Source organism: Chinchilla lanigera, unplaced genomic scaffold (genome assembly GCF_000276665.1).
Source record: "Chinchilla lanigera isolate Chin_1 unplaced genomic scaffold, ChiLan1.0 scaffold00083, whole genome shotgun sequence".
Lineage (NCBI taxonomy): Eukaryota > Metazoa > Chordata > Mammalia > Rodentia > Chinchillidae > Chinchilla > Chinchilla lanigera.
In genome coordinates, this window is record NW_004955484.1 from 9,009,792 (window position 1) to 9,029,426 (window position 19,635).

At 56.4% G+C, this 19,635-nt stretch overlaps 5 protein-coding genes across 13 annotated transcripts in view; 2 read left to right on the forward strand and 3 right to left on the reverse strand.

Moving 5' to 3' along the window:
* Positions 1-3,951: 3,951 nt before the first annotated feature.
* On the reverse strand, positions 3,952-6,045 carry LOC102025688 (chromosome unknown open reading frame, human C16orf86). 3 transcript variants are annotated; one of them, XM_013503957.1, is made up of 5 exons: positions 5,953-6,045; positions 5,655-5,812; positions 5,168-5,400; positions 4,604-4,785; positions 3,952-4,529 (listed from the first exon to the last, which is right to left on the reverse strand). In XM_013503957.1, the coding sequence occupies exons 2-5, from the start codon at positions 5,727-5,729 to the stop codon at positions 4,099-4,101; spliced, it is 921 nt and encodes a 306-aa protein (XP_013359411.1). In that variant the 5' UTR covers positions 5,730-5,812; positions 5,953-6,045; the 3' UTR covers positions 3,952-4,098. The 3 variants fall into 3 exon arrangements, with proteins under 3 accessions (XP_013359411.1, XP_013359410.1, XP_013359412.1); XM_013503956.1 differs by lacking the exon at positions 5,953-6,045 and having other exon boundaries at positions 5,655-5,924; XM_013503958.1 differs by lacking the exon at positions 5,953-6,045 and having other exon boundaries at positions 3,952-4,502; positions 5,655-5,915.
* Enkd1 (enkurin domain containing 1) lies at positions 5,953-9,990 on the forward strand. 2 transcript variants are annotated; one of them, XM_005403629.2, is made up of 8 exons: positions 5,953-6,005; positions 6,243-6,342; positions 6,429-6,623; positions 7,538-7,707; positions 8,901-9,026; positions 9,134-9,297; positions 9,391-9,527; positions 9,617-9,990. In XM_005403629.2, exons 2-8 carry the CDS (start codon positions 6,258-6,260, stop codon positions 9,775-9,777), a joined length of 1,038 nt encoding a protein of 345 aa, XP_005403686.1. In that variant the 5' UTR covers positions 5,953-6,005; positions 6,243-6,257; the 3' UTR covers positions 9,778-9,990. The 2 variants fall into 2 exon arrangements, with proteins under 2 accessions (XP_005403686.1, XP_005403685.1); XM_005403628.2 differs by having other exon boundaries at positions 5,954-6,076.
* A 147-nt stretch (positions 9,991-10,137) lies between these two features.
* Positions 10,138-12,770, reverse strand: Pard6a (par-6 family cell polarity regulator alpha). 3 transcript variants are annotated; one of them, XM_013503955.1, is made up of 3 exons: positions 12,729-12,770; positions 11,216-11,438; positions 10,138-11,017 (listed from the first exon to the last, which is right to left on the reverse strand). In XM_013503955.1, the coding sequence occupies exons 1-3, from the start codon at positions 12,750-12,752 to the stop codon at positions 10,263-10,265; spliced, it is 1,002 nt and encodes a 333-aa protein (XP_013359409.1). In that variant the 5' UTR covers positions 12,753-12,770; the 3' UTR covers positions 10,138-10,262. The 3 variants fall into 3 exon arrangements, with proteins under 3 accessions (XP_013359409.1, XP_005403691.1, XP_005403690.1); XM_005403634.2 differs by lacking the exon at positions 12,729-12,770 and adding an exon at positions 11,816-12,205 and having other exon boundaries at positions 10,138-11,014; XM_005403633.2 differs by lacking the exon at positions 12,729-12,770 and adding an exon at positions 11,816-12,204.
* Positions 12,729-15,655, forward strand: Acd (adrenocortical dysplasia homolog (mouse)). Its single transcript, XM_005403635.2, has 11 exons — positions 12,729-12,993; positions 13,075-13,211; positions 13,331-13,424; positions 13,512-13,588; positions 13,816-13,860; positions 13,972-14,006; positions 14,155-14,306; positions 14,385-14,481; positions 14,792-15,162; positions 15,298-15,389; positions 15,468-15,655. Exons 1-11 carry the CDS (start codon positions 12,751-12,753, stop codon positions 15,544-15,546), a joined length of 1,422 nt encoding a protein of 473 aa, XP_005403692.2. The 5' UTR covers positions 12,729-12,750; the 3' UTR covers positions 15,547-15,655.
* The window catches only part of Rltpr (RGD motif, leucine rich repeats, tropomodulin domain and proline-rich containing), a gene marked incomplete in the record, with an annotated part of 12,534 nt that continues 8,516 nt past the window's right edge, over positions 15,618-19,635 (reverse strand). For 3 of the 4 annotated variants that reach the window (XM_013503952.1, XM_013503951.1, XM_013503950.1), the window contains 10 exon segments: positions 15,618-15,781; positions 15,862-15,939; positions 16,261-16,341; positions 16,502-16,723; positions 16,993-17,064; positions 17,219-17,255; positions 18,042-18,164; positions 18,247-18,610; positions 18,692-18,792; positions 19,580-19,635. In XM_013503952.1, coding sequence (XP_013359406.1) covers positions 15,669-15,781; positions 15,862-15,939; positions 16,261-16,341; positions 16,502-16,723; positions 16,993-17,064; positions 17,219-17,255; positions 18,042-18,164; positions 18,247-18,610; positions 18,692-18,792; positions 19,580-19,635 — 1,247 coding nt within the window. 4 annotated transcript variants of the gene reach the window in all.

The window sequence follows — 19,635 nt, forward strand, 5'->3', positions numbered from 1 at the left end:
TGTTTGGTGATCCGTTTTTTTTAGTAGAAAGGCTTGTTTATTGCTGTAGATAGTTATCTTTCCTCAAAACTGCACAGCAGCTCTGAGTCTGTGGTAGATCCGATACTGCCTGCCCCTCATCTCCGGCTTGTTCCTTCATAGCTGAGCCCCAGGAATCCTCCAAAGAAATGTTTCCTCAGAGGACAGGACACAGGGTTCCTTGAGGGGTGCTGCTGGGCCTGCCACCTGGGGTCTCCGGGGCTCGAGTTCAGGAGGGTTCTCTTCCTGAGAACATGGTGTGGCTCCAGGAGGGCCCTCCAGAGGGGACGAGTTTGAGGATGAAGGACTCACTGCCCTTTGGCACAAGTTGGACTGGTACCACCTGACCCAGGCAGACAGGGACAGCTCTTAGCCACCTCAGGCAGAGGTGGGTGGGTGGGGTGTTGAGAAAGGACACATCTGACCCTTTGTTTCCTTTGCCAGCTGCTGGATCGTGAAGCCTGGACAAACTCTGTTCTTTTCTCCAGCCTTCCTCCCACTTCCTGTGAGCCCCTGGCCAGAAAAGCCCAGGGAGAGCTTCCTGTCCCTCTTGGCAGCCCTTACAGAGGTCGCCAGGCCTGTTTTCCTGCACTGTCCTGTTTCATTGCCTTGTCCGAGTGAAGATAAAATAAGGGTTAGTGCTGGAGTGTACTTACGGCATTCTGGGTCCGTAGGGTAAGCATTTAAAGCATATTATTTAATCTCCAAACCACTCTAGTAAGGTACTATTAATAGGCTCATTATTCAGCTCCGAAAACAGGCACAGGGGCAGAGTTACTCACCTCCCCTGGGTTGTAAGTGATGGGATCCAGGAGCCTGGTAAAGACCATCTGACTACAGCATCTGACCGAGAGCTGTGCTTGATCCTGGCACTCAGAAATCACCCAGGCACCTAGGCACTGCCCCTCCTGCAGCCGGGATCCACTTGGCCTGGACTGGAAGAACTGCAGAGAGCTCCCATTCTCAGGCTGGACATTGGCAGTTAAAGGAGAGGCTACCTGGAGTCCTCAGTTCTGCTTAGCTTCACACCAAACTCTTACTGGGATCCCAAAGCCTCCTAAATTTGGAAATTGACCGAGAAAACCCAAGATGTTCCTACATAAGAAAGGGCAATGTTGCTGACCCAGAGTAGCTAAAGTTAGGTTTTGGAGGACTGTGCTGTTTACAGAGACTGATTCTCCCAGTGCTGGGGCACATTGCAGTGGACTTAATGCAGACCAACTTGAGCCCAAAACTGGTTACTGGCTTGTCCTGCAGCGCCCCCTCCTGGAGGAAGGTAGCATCTCCCAGGACCTGTTTCCCAAATCTCGGGATGCTAACTGCACTCCCTCAGGTCAAAGTAGTTTTTCCTGGCCAGTGAAAATTAGCTTTCCTCCTCTGAAATAGCAACCAGACGAGAAGTTCTAAAATACCCACTGCTTAGTCACCAGCCTCCAACCAAATCTGTACCTCATACCCAGACCTGGCAGCTGCTGCTTCATCTTTCCGTCGTCTCTTCCCCCATTCTGCTCTTCACGCTTCTGTCCATGCAGTCCTTTCTCAGTGTCCAGCCCAGACCCCTCTTTTGCCCCTAGACTCGCCCAGCCTGCACTTCTGATGGCTGTGCCATCTGCATTGGCCACATTGAGCAGCCCTCCTGCATGGCACAGGTATCTTCCACATCAGCAAGGGGTCATCCCTGGCTTGTTCTCACCTGGAAAATAGCAGTTCTGTCCTTCAGGAATACTTGAAAGGCTGCCTCATCATCACAAGTCCCCTAAGCGAAGTGGCACTCACCCCACTGCCTGTGGTCCCACATGTCCTCTTGAATTGTGCTGCCTCAGAATTTCCCCTTGTGTACGTGTGTGTTTACTGGGTACTGGGAATCGAACTCATGACCTTGCATTTTGCCAGGCAAGCGCTGGTACCACTGAGCTATATCCCTAGCCCAGATTTTCCCCTTATAGTGAGCTTCCACAACCCTCAGAGACTTGTTTTTTCCTCTTTAGACAAGTCCATGTATAACAGGCCTCAGGAATTGAAGGCCAGCTCTCTTCACTGAGCACAATTTCTTGTCTCACCTTTGGGGAGATAGGAGCAGAGCTTCCTTCTCTGTGATGGTCTTACCCATATCTCCACCTCAGATACCAGGTGGAGAGAGCAGATGCTTAGCCTTCTTGGGTCAGCCCTTAGCCAGAGAGCCCCAGGTAATGGTCTCTTGAAAGACTGCTTTTCTGCAGGCCTCTGCCACAAAGTGAGAGAGTCAGGGTCCACTATTTAGCTCTGAAATACACTGAAAAACCTGTGCTTGTCTCCCTGGGAGATTCCGTTTTCATGGCACCGGGATGGTAGGAGCACTACCCAGGGGAGTCTAGGCAGAGGGAGAAATGTCCTGCCCCCAAAGCTTGCCTGTGGCCTTCCTAAGGGAAGATGCCAAGAAAGGACCATTTTCATCTTGCTCCTTGCCCACCCCATACCTCCAATGATTGTGCAGACCATTATTCCAGGTTGCCTGCTGGTTGGGTTCCCAATGGCTGCAGCCAGTTCAGATGCTTATCTGTCCTTTCCACAGCCTCCGTCCCTCACCGCAGTTTGCCTGGTTTGTTGCCTCTTATGGGAGGCCTCTGCTAGGTGGGTGCAATGCAGTGATGCATGCCCTTGGGGAGTTCACAGTTGCAAAAACAGTTATAACCCCAGTGACAGTAGTGTGCAGATGCTACAACACAAGGTAACACTGGCTGCTCCCTGGCTCAGCAGGAAGAGGGCGCCCAAATTACCTGGGGTAAGTGTGCACTAGCTGGAGGAAGGGTGAGGGGTAAAGGTATTTTAGACAAGGAAAGCCATGTGCTGAGAGTGAAGGTAAGAAAAGATGTGGCTGGACAGGGTCAGGGAGTGACAGGCAGCCACTGAGAAGTTCTGAGGCTGCTGGAGCAAGAGAAGCAACATATTACAGGGGACAACGATGCCATCAGAGGCACAGGTGTGTGTGGCAGGGTCATTGCATGGGTCTGGGCCCAGAGTCTACAGTCAGACGTGCAGTTCTTACCTGGAGACAGCCATGGGCCAGGAAGAAGGCTGAGCATGGGGTCTGAGAGGGCAGACTTACTCAACTGGCTGGTAGGAGTCAGTGTGAAAAAAATAGGATAGGGTTTGAGGTGACACCAAGATTTTGCCTGTTACACAGTGAGCTACATGAGGGAAAGCAGGTTGGAGGGAAGAAAAGTTACTGGGAGTGCCCTACATCTGAAGTGATTGAGAGATTCATGATGACCAGGAAGCTATGGCCACACAGCCAGCACTGGCCAGGGATCCCTGAGAGCTGGAGGCAACAGTCATTGACATCTTGGCCACAGGTTCCAGGGAGTACATCCACTACCACCACCATCACCCCTTTGCCTGCCAAAAAAAGATACTGATGCCCTGTCACCAGGGCCTACTCCATGGGTGAGGTCTGGTCCATCTGTGCTGTGGAAATGAGTGAAAAACATTCCAGTCTTGGAGTAGCAAACTGCTGCCTCAGAGAGGGATCCCAAGTGTTGGTCCCCTTGAGGTCAAGCTGAATGCAGGCCCTTCTGTGAAAGGCAAAGAGCCTGTTTGCCTAGTTGATATACTGGTACAGCCGCCGCAGATGCTGGGCCTTTCCTGCAAGGACCCAGGGCAGAGCAGGGGCTGGAATGCCACGACCTGTTTCCCAGGACCTTTCTTTTTCTTTTGCCCCACGTTCTCCCTACTCACCTCCTTCTTCATCTCCCACAGACAGCCTCTCTGAGCTTCACATCCACTTGGCAAGAACTAAGTTCATAGAACCAGGCCCCATACCTGCCCCACCCCCATTCCTAACTCAGATCTATTTTTCAAGGTCCCTGGCGATCCACCTGACTGGTCAGGTTTCAAACCTCCACCCTTTTTTCCTGCCTCTTTCCTAACTCAAGCATCCTATTTGGGGAACCAAAGTCTTAGAAAAGGAAAAATTTATTTTCTGCAAACCCATGTTCCCAAGTGGGGACAGAGGCTGAATTCCCTACTCCACATGATGGTCTAAGCTGACAGACTGAGGCTTGTTTCAGGCCTGGAAGGAGGGGATCCTCCAGGGAGTGACAGTCACTTGTACTGAGGGGACAGTGGGGGCACGAGAAGAGCAGCACAGACACTCAGCATCTTATCGATGTCTACCTGTGTGGACTTGTCCACTTCGGCCTTGAGGCAGCCACTTGCCCCCAGGCTGGGCAAGCCACCAGGTTCCACTCCAGCCTGCTCGACCAGCGGAGCCAGAGCAGGGGTGGGTGGCACTAATGCACTGGGGCAAGGCAAACCAAGGCCTAAGCCTGGCTGTCCCGCCATGGGCAGCAAGTCCTGAAGCTGCTTCACACCCACCTCCTCAGGAACCAGAGACAGCTCCAACTTAGGGTCCACCTTGAACTCCTCGTTCCCCTCCTCTGCCTGGTTCAGCTCAGGGTTGCAATAGTTGATGTACTGGTACAGTGGTCGCAGACGCTGGGCCTTTCCTGCAAGGACCCAGGGCAGAGCAGGGGCTGGAGTGCCAGGCAGTGCCAATGTCAGATCCAGCCAACAGAGGAGAAGGGGAGGCCCAGGGATTGCTACTCACGCTCCAGAATCTCTGGGGGTGCACACGTTGTGCTGGCCACAGCTGGGAGCACAGGAGCCCCGAGACTCTTGCGTTTCTTGGCTTTTTTGGTCTGTTTGGCGGGCGGTGAGGGCTCACTCTGACTGGCCTCCAGCTCCTCCCTCTTCAGCGGCAGTGTCCCTGGTGGCAGTTCACCTTCAATCCTGGATAAGCATGATGGCGAGGGACTGGGATCAGGGACAAGAGCCCTGGAGAGGCTGCCTTCAGTCTCTGGTTCAGGTACTTTGATCCCAGGGACTGCCATGTCTGCCCACAACCCCAGGGCTAGACAGCAACTATCCCTTTCCTGGTCAGTGAAGGCCAGAACTGATAGCCCGCAGTGTTTATGTGAGCTCAGTGCCCTATAGCCCTGGAAGCTCCATCTCAGTGGTCCCTACACCAGGGGTCCTGAGGAACACAAGGGGTGGACAGTGATGGTAATTGCAGGGGGCCAGGAATCTTGGCAGGAGTGCAAGATTTAGGACTCGTAGGGTGTGGGGCCCATCCCCCAGTCCTTCAGCTCCCTCCCTCTGAAACCCCCCTCACTTGACCGGCTTCTTCTTCAGCCCATTACTGGGCTTCTCAATGGAGCCCACAGGCTTGGGGCCCTTCTCTTCCCCTGCCTCTGGCTCTGGCTCTAGTCCCGGTTCCTCCTGCTTGAGTCCCTCCTCCTGGTGCTCTGGCTCTGAGCAGTGTGCTGTTGGACACTTGTCTTCATCCTGGGTACTGGATGAACTCTCTTGCACTGGGAGCAGGCACTGATCTCCTGTCACTGGACACTAGAGGTGACACACAGGTTATTAGTCACCACGACCAGGTGAAGGCTGTAGCGGTCAGTCATTCGACAGACATTAGCCACCAAACATGGATAGAGGGCATCAGCCCAGGCCCCTTCCCGCAGGGTCTGGCTGGCAGTTAGGGTGTGGGGTCACTCAGAATTCGTCTCCCAGAGTTCGGTGGCAAAGTATTTGACGGCTAGTCGGTCTGACCGTCAGTCAATCATCTCAGGGGTCTGAGCATGGCCACCACGCACCTCTGTGATACGGCCCTGCCCCAAAGTCGTCCCCTCATGAGCCCCTGGGCACTTCTTGGCCTCTTCGGCGGCCATGGCTGCACAAGGTCGGCGTATCTTCGATGGTTACCAGAGGGAGAGCAAACCCTGAAGAGCTGGACCGGTAAACTCTTCGCTGACTGGGGAGACCAGAAGGGAGACAAGGGCTGAACTGAGACCAGGGGCCCCTCTGTCTAACGTCTACTGGAACTACAAGTCCCAGAAGCCTTTTAGCTAGGGTCATTGACCCCTGACCTAAGGGACGGAAGCTATTTGTTACCTGGCAACAGAAACTCCGGCCGGGTTGGAGAAGCTGGCGGTAAAACTACTCGAGTGAGCCCCTGCGGAGCGTTGCGGGAGAGGGCTGCGAACCCGAACCGGAGGAGGAGTAGACTAGGATCCAGGTCGCGGAGGCGGCGAACGCGGGCAGACCCAGGGGCGCGGGGCGGGGAGAAGGCGGGTAATGGGAGGCGCGGCTTGGCTGAAGAGTTCGTCTAGACTGGGCGCGGGGCTCGGGGAGGGGCCCGGGCGGAGATGCATGGCGTGGCAAGCCTTGGTGAACCGTTGCAGGGAAGCGACGTAGATATGTGTGAGGGTCCGTCCCGCATCTCGGGGCCCATCCCTCCAGATCCCACGCTGTGCCCTGACTGCTACCGGCGGCCCGCCTCAGGTGAGTTGGCGGGTACCGCGGCAGGGCGAGGCACCTGCTTCACCACTAAGCCCTACACCCTACATTCCTCCCGTCCCGCTTCTCAGCCCAAGGGCGCCTTGAGGGAAATGCGCTGAAGCTGGACCTGCTGACATGGGGCCGAAGTCTAGATGCCACACCTCCGCGTGCTCCACGCATCAGGCCTGGAGCCCGAGAGATCCTGGAGCGTGGGCAGCGCGGCGCGGGGGACGTGCTACTGCAACTAGAGGGCATCTCCCTTGGTCCAGGGGCCTCTCCCAAGAGTAAGTCCCAGCCAGAGGGGTAGTGAAGCAGTCAGATGTCAAAAACTGAGATAAAAGCCGTGTTGGTGGTGCACGCCTGTGATCCCAGCACTCTGGAAGCTGAGGCAGGAGTTCGAGGCCAGCCTCGGGTACAGAGTGAGTTCAAGGTTAGCCTAAACTACATAGTGAGACCTTGTCTAACAAAAAACAAAAACAAACAAACACAAAAACCCCCCACTGAAATCAAGCTGAATGTGATGGCTGGTGCATGCCTGTAGTCCCAGCTCTCAAGATTCTGAAGCAGGAGGATCGCTTGAGTCATGAGCCCAGCTGAGCAACATAATGAGGTCTTATCTAAAAAAAAAAAAGCTGCCCAATGTAAAAAACACCTGCTCCTTCCCTGAACAGAGCTCAGGCTTTGCTCCTCTGGGTCTGTTTCCGCAATATAAGAAAGGGAAAATCATTACCTCCCCAAAAGAGTGGACTACATGAGGTAGTACACATGAAGCTTTAACTTTCTTTGTGCATCCATGCATCAGTGAAATGTTTATTGAGTACCTGCTGTATGCCAGGCCCCATGGATGCTCAGAACAGGGTTAAAGACAAGTATAGACCACCATCAAGTCATATGGGAGGCAATAAATAAGTGAAGAATAATATATAATTAATGGTATACTGCACTATAAAAATGTGGAAAATAATCAGGAGATATTTTCTGGGAGTTTGAGCCCAGTCTGGGCAACTTAGCAAGAACTTGTCTCAAAAAAAAAAAAAAAGGCTGGGATGTAAATAGAGTATTTCTGTTGGGTCTAACTTAGATGGAAAGGTCAGGGATTCTTTCTGCAGGGGATAGGTGTGGGCTCATGTTCGATCTGATGTATGTTAGGCTGCAGGGACCACATGTAGGGCACAGCCTGGCAGCATCTTTTCCCCAGGGAAAGACCCTAAAGACCATGAAAAAGAAAACCTGAGGCGGATCAGGGAGATCCAGAGGCGCTTCAGAGAGCAGCACAGCCAGGAGCGGGGCCAACCCAAGCCACTGAAGGCACTGTGGCGCTCGCCCAAGTATGACAAGATGGAGTCCCGAGTCAAGGCCCAGCTGCAGGTATCTGTCTCAGAAAACCAGAAACATTATCCCTCTTGGCCACTAGGCTCTGAGTTATGGGGAGGGAGGAAATCACAGAGATAACAAAAGACTAAGAGACACCGTAGGGGTGGCTTCACAGAAGTGGTGATGGCTGGGCTGATTCTGAGGGGCAAGTAGGAATTAGCCAAGTAGAGAATAGAAGAGAGTGTTCCAGAGATGGAACTGCACAGGCAGAAGTCTAGAGACCAGAGGAAATATGGGTACTGGGGGTCAGGCAAGAAGGAGCTGGTCCCACATGCCACTTGTCAATAATCAACGTTTCCTTTCTTTTTTCTGCTTTTGGATGCTGACAATTGAACCTGAGCCCTCATGCATCCTAAGCATGTGCTCTACCACTGAGATGACCCCTGTCCCTTCAATATATACCTGAGGACAGCAGGGAGAGCAAGGGTCAGGGTATGGTGGTAGCATTCTGTCTTGCATAGATCATTCCTCTCTCCAGGGACTCAGAGGGAAGAATAGAATTGAGAAAAAAGACAAGGTCACATGAGGATGTATTGAGGCTGAAGCATCTGTGGGACTCCCAGGGGGTGGGAGTGTGTCCAAGAGGCAGATGGATACTCAGGTCTGGAGCTCTGGCATGAGACCCAGCAGTTACTGATGAGCAGGCTGAGAACAATCAGATCAAGGAAGTGGCAATCTGCATTTGAGGGCTTGACAGCTAGCTCTCAGTGACTCTGAGGGGTTCTGGAGTTGGGAAGTTTGGCTAGGAAGGAAAAGAATGGTAGCTGGACCAGGACTGAGACACAAACAGAGGTGGTTTGTTGTTCTCTTAAAGATGTGAGAAGAGTTAGGGATGTAGTCAGTGGTGGAGAGCTTGCCTACCATATGCAAGGACCTGGGTTTGATACTCCTTACTGGAAAAAAAAAAAGCTGTGAGAAACTCACACACGTGTAAATGTGATAAGCAGACACACTCCTTTTAGAGGGAGGAGGCCCACAAGGATGGGGATAGAAAGGTCCTGAGAAGCAGGAGGGACAGAGACATGGGTTTTTTTGTTTTGTTCTGTTTTTGTGGTACTGGGGTTTGAACTCAGGGCCTTGTGCATGCTAGGCAAGCACTCTACCATGGAGCTACATCCCCAGCCCTATTGGTGTGTGACTTAAGACCCTTAGCCTGACTGATTCCTCTGCTGTGCCCTGCCCTCCAGGAGCCTGGCCCTGCCTCTGCGACAGAGCCTGCCCAGTTCCTGCGGGCACACTCCCGCTGTGGCCCTGGGTTCCCACCACCCCGTGTCCCCAGTCCCCAGCTTACCCCATCAAGTCCTAAAGCCAAGGTGAGAGCATGTGGAGGCCAAGAGGAGAAGGATGGGCAGGGGTCTGGGGGTGCAGGGGTACAATACAATACTATTGGCCCCCCCTCCATGCTTGCCATGTCCTACAGGGGCTACGCCTGGGTGTAGACTTCATTAGTCACAACGCCCAAGCTGCCAAGAGGGCCCCCCGGCGCCATTCCCGCTCACTGCAGATCCTGGCCCAGGTACTGGAGCGGCAGCGGGAAGCCCAGGAGCACTACAACACCACACAGAAGGGCCACGTTCCCCATTAGTAGGTCCCAGTACCCGACACCCGGGGGAGGGGTACCTGTGGGGGTTAGGATCCAGTCTCCACCCCAGTGTCAGCAACCTTGTGCCTCTGCAGTTTGCTGGAGCGCAAAGATCTGTGGCGGCGGGAGGCTGAGGCCCGGCAGCACAGCCAGCCAGACCCCACCATGCCCCCAGGCCACACTCGAATGCCCGAGAACCAGCGGCTGGAGACACTGAACAATCTGCTGCAGAGTGAGTACCTGAGCAAGAGGGGCTGGATGGGGATTCCCCTGAGGACCATGCATCCCTGCCCAGCACTCAATGTTCCTGGGAACCTGCAGCCCAGACCCAGCTGCTGCGTGAGCTGGTACTGCTGCCTGCTGGAGCAGACTCACTGAGAGCCCAGGGTCACCGTGCTGAGCTGGACCGGAAGCTGGTGCAGGTGGAAGAAGCCATCAAGATCTTTTCCCGACCCAAGGTGTTTGTGAAGATGGACGCCTGAGCCCCTTTGTAGGGACAGGGACAGGGAGTTCCAGGATTGGCACACAGCTATAAAGGGCAGGATCAGACCCCATCACAGAGCACAGGTCTGAAGACAGCAGCAGTGGGGTGCACAGTATCCCCAGAGCACCCTTCCCAGTCACCAGTATCTACAGAAGAACCCTCCCAACCTTTTAACCCTTTGTCAAAATTAAACCTTTTGTACAGAGTAGAATTTGTTTCCATAAGAGCTTTTCTTACTCTAGAAAGCCAAACCTGGTAGCTTGGCTTGACTGTGGGAGGGTTTCCCACCGTCCAGGACAGAGGCAGCCTTGTAGGATCAAAGAGGAGGCTGGGGCTGGGACACAGAAGGACCATGTCAGTAATTGTAGAAAATCTTTAATGTTGCCCAGGCTGAGGGCCCTGTGAGCAAGCTAAAACCTCCCAGTGCGAAGTCCCTGCCATATCCCAGCAGCCTCGAGCGGCAAGGGGCTGCATCCTTGCCCGTCAGAGGCTGAAGCCACTACCATCTCCTCGTATGCTACTCCCCCAGTCAGAGCTGGCCTGTTCTTGACCATCCAGGGAGGGCAAAGAGCTGCGGGCACCAGGAAGTAGGCAGCCAGGATGCAGGTCCCAGCATGGGGACCCCTGAGACAGCCCATTAGAACAGGGAGTCTGGCGGTTCTCAAGGACCAGGTCACTGCTGTCATCATCACTGTCGGGCTCAGTAGGCCCAGGTCCTGAAGAAGGAGGCCCTGTCAGACGCCCAGATGCCCCTCGCACCACATTGTTTCGCTGGTTGGCAGGCTTGACAGTGACAATGAGGTTATGGCTGTTGGCAACCATCATGTCTGTCACTTGGTCCAAGGTCTTCCCAGCCACCTCAATGCCATTGACCTCAAGGATCTCATCACTGACCGCCAGCAGCCCTGTACTCTCAGCCAGGCCCCCACGTACCAGGCGGGAGATGAAGATGCCTGGAACCCGCTCCAGGCCCTGCGGAGCCACACGGACGCTCATGCCATCTCGGATGTAGAAGCCCAGGGGGCGGTCTGAACCATGCTTATGCAGCCGCACCCGTCGGTGGGTCTCAGGTAGTAGGTCCACGTCTATCACTGAGGAAACCTGGCGAAAATCTTGAGGCAGGCCAATTAGCAGAGGTGGCCGGGTACGTAGTGGTGCCACTGGTCGCAGCGAGAGCCCTTTCTTGCGCCGCTGCAGAGAGTTGGAGGCAAAAGGCACGCCACTGGAGTCAGCCTCTGCTGCAAGGAAAGAAGGTGTTGAGTTCAGAGATTGCTTTCCCACTTGGGTCGTTTACAGTGGGCAATGTCGCTATTTTCTACCACTTGGAGGTCAGGCGAAGGGCAGGGACTGCAGAGTGTGAAACCTGGGTACCTTGGGTGTGGACTAACCCTTGTAGACTTGCCCTTTCACCCTACCCCATCATACCCCATCCTCACCCCGCTTCTGCACCAGTAGGCGCAGCGGTGGGGGCCCGCTGACCAGAGCCCGGTGCAGGCTGTCATCGTTGGTGAGGGGCAGCAGGTCGCCATGAGCATCCGTGTAGCCAAGCAGCACATCCAGGCCCGGGATCTGGTGCACCACACGCAGCAACCGTGAGAACTCCTGGAATCCGCTCACCGAAGCACGGGGCAGTGCGAAGCGTCTGAACTCGGCGTCAAACTGGAGGTCGGGGGTGGGCGGAGAGAGAAGGGGTCAGGACAGAGCCCGCGCTCCCTTCTTACCACAGCTCTGAGGCTGTCAGGGGTGGGAAAGAACGGACTGCCGCAAACGCTGCAGCCTTAAACCCAAACAGCTCCAGTACAGGGGATGCGGTCCAATCCCCCCACCCCCGCCCTCCACGTACCCCAGCCACAGAGGGACTTTGCAGGCCAGCAGCAGAAGGAACATGGATGGGGGCTGGCGGGCCGAAAAGGAGAATGAGACGTGGAGGATGGAGGACAGAAAGAGGTGAAAAGGACCAAGGAGCCCAAAGGGAGAAAGAGGGAATTGGGAGCGCCTAGGGCCGGCGCCCGAGCGGGGTCCAGAGGAGCCCTTACTTTGCTCTTCACCTCGACGATGCTGTCGGGACTGCGCCCCGGAGTCCTCTGCGGCCTGGCCATGGCGGGGCCGGGCGGGCCGGGGACGCTGCCCCAAGCAGCCCGCGGAGGCGCAGGTGCACTGCTCGGCCGGCCCGCCCGCGCCTCCCCGCCCCTGGCTGTAGCAGTGGCCCCGCCCTCCCATCCGGACCTTGACGTCAAGGGGGCCGTGACACGGAGCAAACGCGTAGCCCGCGTCTCCTAGGAAACGGAGATGGGGGTGGGGAAAAGCGCTCTCTGCTCTTACGTCATTACGCTACGATTCGTGTGCCCGGGGAATCTGAAGGAGCGACTCGGCCAATCAGAGGGGCGAATGAAGGAAGTGACATTTATTGAGCGTTGTCTGTGTATTTTTCCGGTCAAAATATACAAGGTTGTGCCGGGCGTGGTGGCGCACGCCTGTAATCCCAGCACTGGGGAGGCTGAGACAGGAGGATTGCTGTGAGTTCGAGGCCAGCCTAGGCTACAAAGTGAGCTTAACGCTAGCCTGAACTGCATAAGACCCTGCCTCAAAAAAAAAAAAAAAAAAAAAAAAAAAAAAATATATATATATATATATATATATATATATACACAAGGTTGTGTGTTTTGTAGATGAGAAGGCAGAGTCATAATAAATGTTTGCTGACTCCCTCAGGCTTATACTCCGGCCTTGGATCCCTCTCCAGATCTGCGATAGCCCTTGGCTCCTTCCTGGAGCCACGGGAGTCTTGAACTGCCCAAGAGCCAGGATGCTTTTGGGGGGGGCGCTGGTACCGGGAATCGAACTAAGGACCTTGCGCTTGCCAGGCGGACGCTGCGCCGCTGAGCTATATCCCCGGCCAAATGCCCCGGCAAAAATAATCTGCCAGCAACCAGCCCACAGAGTAGGTACCTGCACACGCCTAAGTTTCCTCATGCGCACGCGCAGCGAGTACTGGGCGGGGCCTGGGCCAGGGTACCCGCCCAACGTCACGCGTTTCCTCTTCCGGCAGGAGGCCGGGCGGCAGCGCGCGCGGGAAACCTCCGCCAGCTGCTTTCCGCTAGGTCCCGCCGCGGGAAGCGCAGGTATGGAGACTCTGGTTTTGCGGCCTTGGATTCGAGAGTTGATCCTTCGGTCAGAGGCACTCTCAAGTCCACAAGCTGGGCAGCTGCTTAAGGTAAGCCCCATCTCTTGGTCCAGAGACCTGGGCGGGGGCGGGGGCCGGGATGATGAGATTGACGTCGCTCGCCGCGGTCAGGTGTTGCAGGACGTGGTGACCCCAGGCCCATCCCACGCCCCTGACATCCTTGACGGCGGAGCCATGCTGCTTGTGTCCGACGGGACCCACAGTGTCCGATGCCTAGTGACGCAAGAGGCCCTGAGCACTTCAGAGTGGTGAGAGAGGTGCCGCCCGGGGGACGGGGTAGAGCACAGCTGGAGAGGGCGAGGGCGTGTTTGAGCCCGAGGTGGGCGGGGTCTGTGTCCTGGGCCTGAGGGTCGAACTCCCCCTGCAGGGAGGAGAAGGAGTTTGGGTTCACTGGAGCCGAGGGCCGGCTGCTCCTGCTGCAAGTCTGTGAGGTTCGCATACAGATCGCTGATCGTGGTTCGGTGAGTGCTGAGGCTGGTGTGGGCCGGTTACGGGGCCTAGGTCTTCTCCACAGTTTTTGAGTCCTGCCTTCTCACCTGCCTTCTCAGCCTGCGGAGTTCTACCTCCAGGTGGACCGCTTCAACCTGCTGCCCACGGAGCAGCCCCGGGTACCCGTGACCGGTTGGTAAGTGGTGGGGCCAAATGCTCCGGGTGTAGCTTAGTGGGAGAGCACTTTACACCTGGAGGCCCAGGCTTCAGTCCCCAGCACAGGGAGAGGGACATACCTCCACCTTCTATCTGCCTGCTCTCTCCACCCAGCAGGAGGCCTACCTGGTGTTAGCATAGGCATTTGAGTGGAGGGCTTAGGTTCCCAGTAACATTGACTGCCTGCTGTCCTCCTGTCTTCCCCAGCAACCAGGACTTTGATGTACAGAGGAAGCTCTATGACTGCCTTCAGTGAGTCTGGGCTTGGGCTCTGGGGCCAAGTGAGGTCTCTTTGAGGGGTGGCAGATCTGGGTAGACAGGCCCCGGGATTGTTCCTGAGGCCTGTCCACTCTGTTTCTGTAGGGACCACCTTTCAGAGTCCAACTCTTCCAATGCAGGTACTGGTAGGGGTTATCCAATGACCCTACCAAACTCCGTATGGAGTAACCTTTCCTGCCATCACCCCCTGCTTCCTCAGTAAGTACCTCTCCACATTCTATTTCTTTCTCGTTGAGCTTCAATCCACTGTCTGGTCCCCTGTCCCAGGCCTAACACTGTCCCAGCTTCTGGATGAGGTACAGGAGGACCAGGAGCATCGGGGGGCACTGGTTCGCCTGGCTGGGAGCTGCCTGACACTAGCAGGCCCTTGCCCAGACCCCCCCCTCACCCGCTGGGCTGCCGCTCGCTGCAGAGCCACAGTGGGTATGGGGCTTCCCTTGGGAAGTGTCAGGGTGAGGGGCTGGGCAAGGGCCAGGTTGAGAGTTCCTGTCCTATAGGAAGAAGCCCTGTACACTGTTCCCAGTTTATTGCTGCACATCTCTGAGACGGACCAGCAAATCCTGAACTCTCTGGGCTTAAGTCAGAGGGCACAGGGTAAGGAGAACTGGATAAGTCAGAGGGAAGTTCCTGGGGCCCAGGAGCCACAGTACTGATGAACCACTCTGGAAACCCCAGACTGTGAGCTGACCCCACCACAGTGGGCTCTGCAGGACTCCTCTCTGACCTGACCTCCTCCATACCGAGTTACTCAGGGGAGGTAGTGCTCAGGCCGGAAACACTGCGGTCAGTCAACTCAGCCTATGCAGGATGCTGTGAAATGGTTGCAGTGGGTGGGGCGGACACAGACCTTACAGCTGCTCTGAGCTGACAGGGCTGTGCCCACAGTGTGTCCCCTCTTCCTCAGGAGCTCCTGCCTTACCTGGGCATGAGCCGCTGGAAGACAGCAGTGCCAGCATCAGCCTTCTGCCTGCCGTACCCTTGGCTGCTCCAGACCCAGTGCAGAGGGATCGCTCCCAGCTCTCACCAATCATCTGCTTAGCCCCTGGACCCCTGCTCCCCAATTCCCCACACCGTAGTCAGACACCCAACTCTCCACATCTGAGCTGCACCCCTAGTCTCCAGTCCCTTGGCCCAGCCCTGAGTCCACATCAGGCTCATAATACCAGGCCCCGGAAGCTTGCCCTGGAGTTCAAGGAGCAAGGTTCAACCCCTAACAACCAGCAGCCTTCTCCAAGGACCAGAACCAAGAGAGCCCAGGAGTCTTGTGCTGTCTGGGTGAGCACTGCTCCTGTACAGCCGGAGAGGAGAATGGGGCCAGGCCTTGGATAGAGCTGAAAGGGGAGTGGGGATAGCCTTGGATGGGGTTAGGGATCCTTGTTGGTCCCTCCCCAGACACCATGCCTCTTTCAGGATCCCCCAAAAACGCACTGTGATGGTTCCGCCTTCCAATATGAGTATGAGCCACCTTGTGCTTCCCTCTGTGCCCAAGTCCAAGCTGCTAGGTGAGTACCCAGGGCTACTCCTTCTCTGTTGCTACCAGTCCCAGGCCACCTTGACCTGAAACCATGGTTTCTTCCCAGGTTACCTCCCCAGCTTGTGGCCTGGGCTTTGCACCTTCTGATGGAGCCAGAGTCAAGGTCTGAGCTAACTCAGGTGTGAAGGATCGTGCAGGCATATTGGAGGATGTGCACACAGCTCCAGATGGGGACAAACAGCACCCCACACTCTGCTTCCTTCAAGTTTTTTAATAAAATAATCTCATGCGGCAGGAGAGGAGAGGATCAAGGGTTGGGGCCGCCGCCTCTTTGGTCTGTGGCTGGGGAGGGTGGGCTCTGCTCAGGGCTGGAGGGCTCTGTGGGCCGTGGGGGCAGAGGCTCGGTTCCAAGGCCAGATCCTGTGAGGGAAAGGGAGAAGGGCTGAGGGCTGTGCTGAGCAGTCCTTTCCCCCTCCCAGCTGGTTCTGGCCGCCTCTTACCTAGGCTTGGGGATGGTGGTGCCTCGAGCTTCGGTCTGCGCTTGAGGACCGGGGAACGCTGCAGCCGCAGGGGCCGTTCTAAGGGGCACAGAAAGGCTTGCTGTCTGTCCATCTTCCACCCCTCTCCTCACCTCCAGTGCATGCAAGAGTGCGTACACACTACTGCCCTCAGCTGCCCTTTCCCCTGCTGTCTCCACCCCTGGCAGAAGTGACTTTTTGGGGAGTGGAGCCAGGGTGAGTAGGAGGGGCTTTTCAGGCCTTTGCTCCTGGCCTTCTGGCTGATTTCTGCAGCTGTCACAACCACTTGTGGCCCCCTCCGTGGACCAGAACCACATTGGAAGCCCAAGCACCCACCCTCCCCCATCTGCACTCAAGCACACACGGAGGTGTCTCCCTCACCAGCAGGGGCCTGGAGCTGGTCCTCATGCACAGACACTGCTCGTCGCCCTGCCGAAAGAGGCCTCGGCCTCAGCTGGCCATCTGGGGGAGGCCGGGGTATCAGGGTTTGCTCCCAACAGTTGCCCCCACCCTTGACTTGCAGCCCTTGGCTCCCACCTCCATGTCCCCAGGGAGGCAAGTTTCCAGCAGGCAGTCCTCCAGTCAGCCTGTGGTTGCAGTGGTGGGTGAAGTGCTTGCCTACCTTCATTCCTGGGGCCCAAGCAAGGGTCCTCTGGAAGGCCCAGGATGTCTGGGGCAGGGCTGGCTCTGCGGAGGTTTGGGCTGGGGCAAGGTGAGGGTGGGCCTGGACCATCCTGTTGGCCCCAACCACGGCCTCTCAGCTCTGCATTCAACTGCTGCCCCAGTGTCTTCCAGGTGGCGGACTCAGGCCCCTGGACCCCTGGGCCAGGTCTACATGAGGGATCTGCCAGGAGAAGAGTGTCAGCTAAGACCTGGGCCAAGCCTTGGAGATGGCAATGGTCTAGCTCTTTTTTTTTTTTTTTTTAAGACAGGGTTTTGCTATGTAGTTCAGCTGGCCTTGAGTCACTATGCAGCCCAGGCTGGCTTTGAACTTGAAATGCTTTTTCTTCCTCAGCCTCCCGAATCCTGGGATTATAGGCATGCACCACGATGCCCATTGACCCGCTCTTGTCTATCCCTGAACCTTCCCCGCACATAGTGGCCCTCACTCACCAGCAGACACGGAATGAGTTCGGGACTTGATTGAGATGGGCGGGGTCTCCGTGGAGCTGTCCATAATGTCTCCTGCAAGATGGGGCTGAGGACTCAGGCACCAGACCTTAGGGGTAAGGGGAAGAAAAACCTGGCCTTTCCCCCTCCCCTAGGAAAGCAAGTATGTTGGAGACCATCTTTAAGAACACCCCCTACATATACTGCCTTACCCCAGGGTCACACTTACCATCTGAGCCAGCTTTCTTGATTTCACCGTCTTTGCTCTGTAGGAAACAAGGCAGTAAAACCTCAGCCCTGCCTCCCTCGCCTTATCCTTTGGTTCACCCTTGTTATACTCCAGTCATAGATGCCCTCTACAAGGTAGGCAAGAACGTGGCAAACCCAGTCCCAGCCCCCTGAGCACTCACAGTCCGGGATGGCAGTTGGCAAACAAACATGCACGCATATCCATAGACACATCATGTTAGTTCTGCAGTGTGCTTCCCACACCAGTGTTTCTAAATGTGGAGAGGTCTCGCTGCTTATGTGTACTATCTGAAAAGCTATTAAGTAGATGATACACAGGGCTGTGGTTCTTAACAGAGATTGTGATCTGAGTGACATTAGCAGGATGGCCATAGAAGAGAATATGAAGGCCCACAGGGCACTGCTGAGATGGCTAAGGAGGAACCTGGTGTAACCCATGATGAGACTGGATGCAGAATGGAGAGGGTCTGAGATGCCCCAAAGGAGGAGAGCAGGAAGTGGCCAGGACCAAGTTCCCATGGAACCTTGTAGCAGCAGGATTGGAAGTGTGAGCAGCTTTAAAACCCCTGGACTGTACAGGGGACAAGGTCAGATTTCTGAAAGGACCTTCTCATGTCCTAGGAGGAGGTGTCAATGGCACAGGTCAAGAGGGAAAAAAGTTAAATCCCATGACTTTTGAGGAAGGGAGTGGAGCTGACAGATCTATGTGTACTGTGAGTCTCCTCCTTCCTGGTCACATGTCATCTGTGTCACCTACAGATTACCACATGCCACCTCACTTTACACTTGACCCCCAAACTCACTTGCTTCCTCTTGCCCTCGGCACTCCCACCGCCCCGGCTCACGCCGATCCTCTGCAGCATAACTTGTACCCGCTGTTCAAAGGATGGGGCCATCTCTGTGTCTCCCCGTTCCAGGGGCCGCCGCTGGGGAAAGAGAGGGCTGAGTCAAGAGAGAGCCCCTTCCCTGGGTTCCCAAAGAATCCTCGTGCTGGTCAGCAGCCCTCACCTTGTCGGGTCTGGCATTCAGTGTGTCCTCCTCCTCAGCAGGCAGCAGTATCATTGAATAGGCCTTGCTTTCCCGTGTGTACCGAGGCCGGCTTCTGCGGGCAGGGTCAGGGCTGCTAGGGCCTCCCTCAGCCCCGCCAGGCTCCTCACCTCGGCCAGGACGGGCTGGAGGCCGCAGCAGGTCCCCAAGTGTTGTTTTCCGGGCGCGGGCAGCTACACCAAGGCTGGTCTCTAGATCAGGCCGGGGACCCCGTGTTGAACGAGGCTTCTTAAAGGCAAAGAGGGTGCCCAACTTCTTTCGAAGTGTACGGGGAACAGGAGAGGCACCCGCTTCGGTGGCAGGGTCCTCCTCCTCAGGGGCCCAACTGTAGGAACAACCAGCAGTGAGTGAGGAAGCCCATGGGCATCCCACCCTCTCCCACCCCAGGCAGCTGCCCCTCACTCACAGGCGATCCTGCTGGATCAGCCTTTTGGAGAAGAATTCCTCCACGCCCTCGTCCACGCGGGCACTGAGCCCATTCCCTTCCTGCGGCAGGGCTGGGGGAACCTGGGCAATACCATGAGGTCAAGGGTCAGGGTTGAGTGCAACTGTGGCTTCCCCCTGCTCCCCTGTCCAGCAGCCTGGTGTGGTAACAGCAGGACCTCAGAGCTGCGTTAGCCCTAAGGGGCGGCTGATACCAGCTCTCCCACTGTCCAGTGCTGGGCAGAGGTGCTGGGTTTCACACACGCCCTTCCATTGCTGCCCTGGCATACAATCAGCCCACACTCGTTCCTGTTCCACGAGAGAACTGAAGCCTGGCCCACCAGCAGGCTACAGCACCCATGTGTCCCCGGGGTCACACGTTCCACCTGCCAATCCCTCTGCTCCCAGCAGTTCCCTGCAGTACCCCCACCCCCACCCCCACCCCTCCGGGCCTGCTGCCGGCTGCTGCGTCAGACCCTCGGGGCCTCCGCCCGCTCCTCCTCGACTTCCGCCAGTGCCCACTGCCCCCGCCAGTTCCCAGCCCACACACACATCTCTCCACACATACACCCGCTGGCCACACAGCAGACGCAGGAGTGTCCCCGAGGCCCTGGGGAAGGAGGGCAGGACGGACACCCTTCCACATCTACTCAGGCAGAGGGACATTCTGAGGAGTCCTCCACCCAGCCCCCCCAAACCCGCACACCCGTGGCCCCACATAGGCATGGCCTGGGGTGGAGGGTGGTCAGGACGCGGCCGCATGACCAAATGGCCTTGGGCCCCTACAACCAGCCTCCCTGCCCGTGCGGAGCGACCCAACCACTCGCGACCCCCAAGTCCACGAGCTCCGGCATGGGGGGAGGGCTCTCACCTGGGGGCCCCCCGGCGGCGGGCGGTGGTGGTGCTGGCGGCGTGGCCGCGGCCGGG

What these genes read in the sequence shown, in the direction of transcription:
- Acd (XM_005403635.2), top strand. Translation starts at nt 12,751, where the DNA reads ATGCGCACGCGCAGCGAGTACTGGGCGGGGCCTGGGCCAGGGTACCCG. An exon ending in GTCCAACTCTTCCAATGCAG is followed by an intron (nt 14,007 to 14,154) that starts GTACTGGTAGGG and finishes CCCCTGTCCCAG; the next exon opens with GCCTAACACTGTCCCAGCTT. An exon ending in CTTAAGTCAGAGGGCACAGG is followed by an intron (nt 14,482 to 14,791) that starts GTAAGGAGAACT and finishes CCTCTTCCTCAG; the next exon opens with GAGCTCCTGCCTTACCTGGG.
- Pard6a (XM_005403633.2), bottom strand. Translation starts at nt 11,878, where the DNA reads ATGGCCAGGCCGCAGAGGACTCCGGGGCGCAGTCCCGACAGCATCGTC. An exon ending in TCGTCGAGGTGAAGAGCAAA is followed by an intron (nt 11,439 to 11,815) that starts GTAAGGGCTCCT and finishes CCCGACCTCCAG; the next exon opens with TTTGACGCCGAGTTCAGACG. An exon ending in CCTACTGGTGCAGAAGCGGG is followed by an intron (nt 11,018 to 11,215) that starts GTGAGGATGGGG and finishes CTTTCCTTGCAG; the next exon opens with CAGAGGCTGACTCCAGTGGC.
- Enkd1 (XM_005403629.2), top strand. Translation starts at nt 6,258, where the DNA reads ATGTGTGAGGGTCCGTCCCGCATCTCGGGGCCCATCCCTCCAGATCCC. An exon ending in GAGTCAAGGCCCAGCTGCAG is followed by an intron (nt 7,708 to 8,900) that starts GTATCTGTCTCA and finishes CCTGCCCTCCAG; the next exon opens with GAGCCTGGCCCTGCCTCTGC. An exon ending in CATCAAGTCCTAAAGCCAAG is followed by an intron (nt 9,027 to 9,133) that starts GTGAGAGCATGT and finishes CATGTCCTACAG; the next exon opens with GGGCTACGCCTGGGTGTAGA.
- LOC102025688 (XM_013503957.1), bottom strand. Translation starts at nt 5,729, where the DNA reads ATGGCCGCCGAAGAGGCCAAGAAGTGCCCAGGGGCTCATGAGGGGACG. An exon ending in CTGAAGAAGAAGCCGGTCAA is followed by an intron (nt 4,786 to 5,167) that starts GTGAGGGGGGTT and finishes ATGCTTATCCAG; the next exon opens with GATTGAAGGTGAACTGCCAC. An exon ending in ACCCCCAGAGATTCTGGAGC is followed by an intron (nt 4,530 to 4,603) that starts GTGAGTAGCAAT and finishes CTGGCACTCCAG; the next exon opens with CCCCTGCTCTGCCCTGGGTC.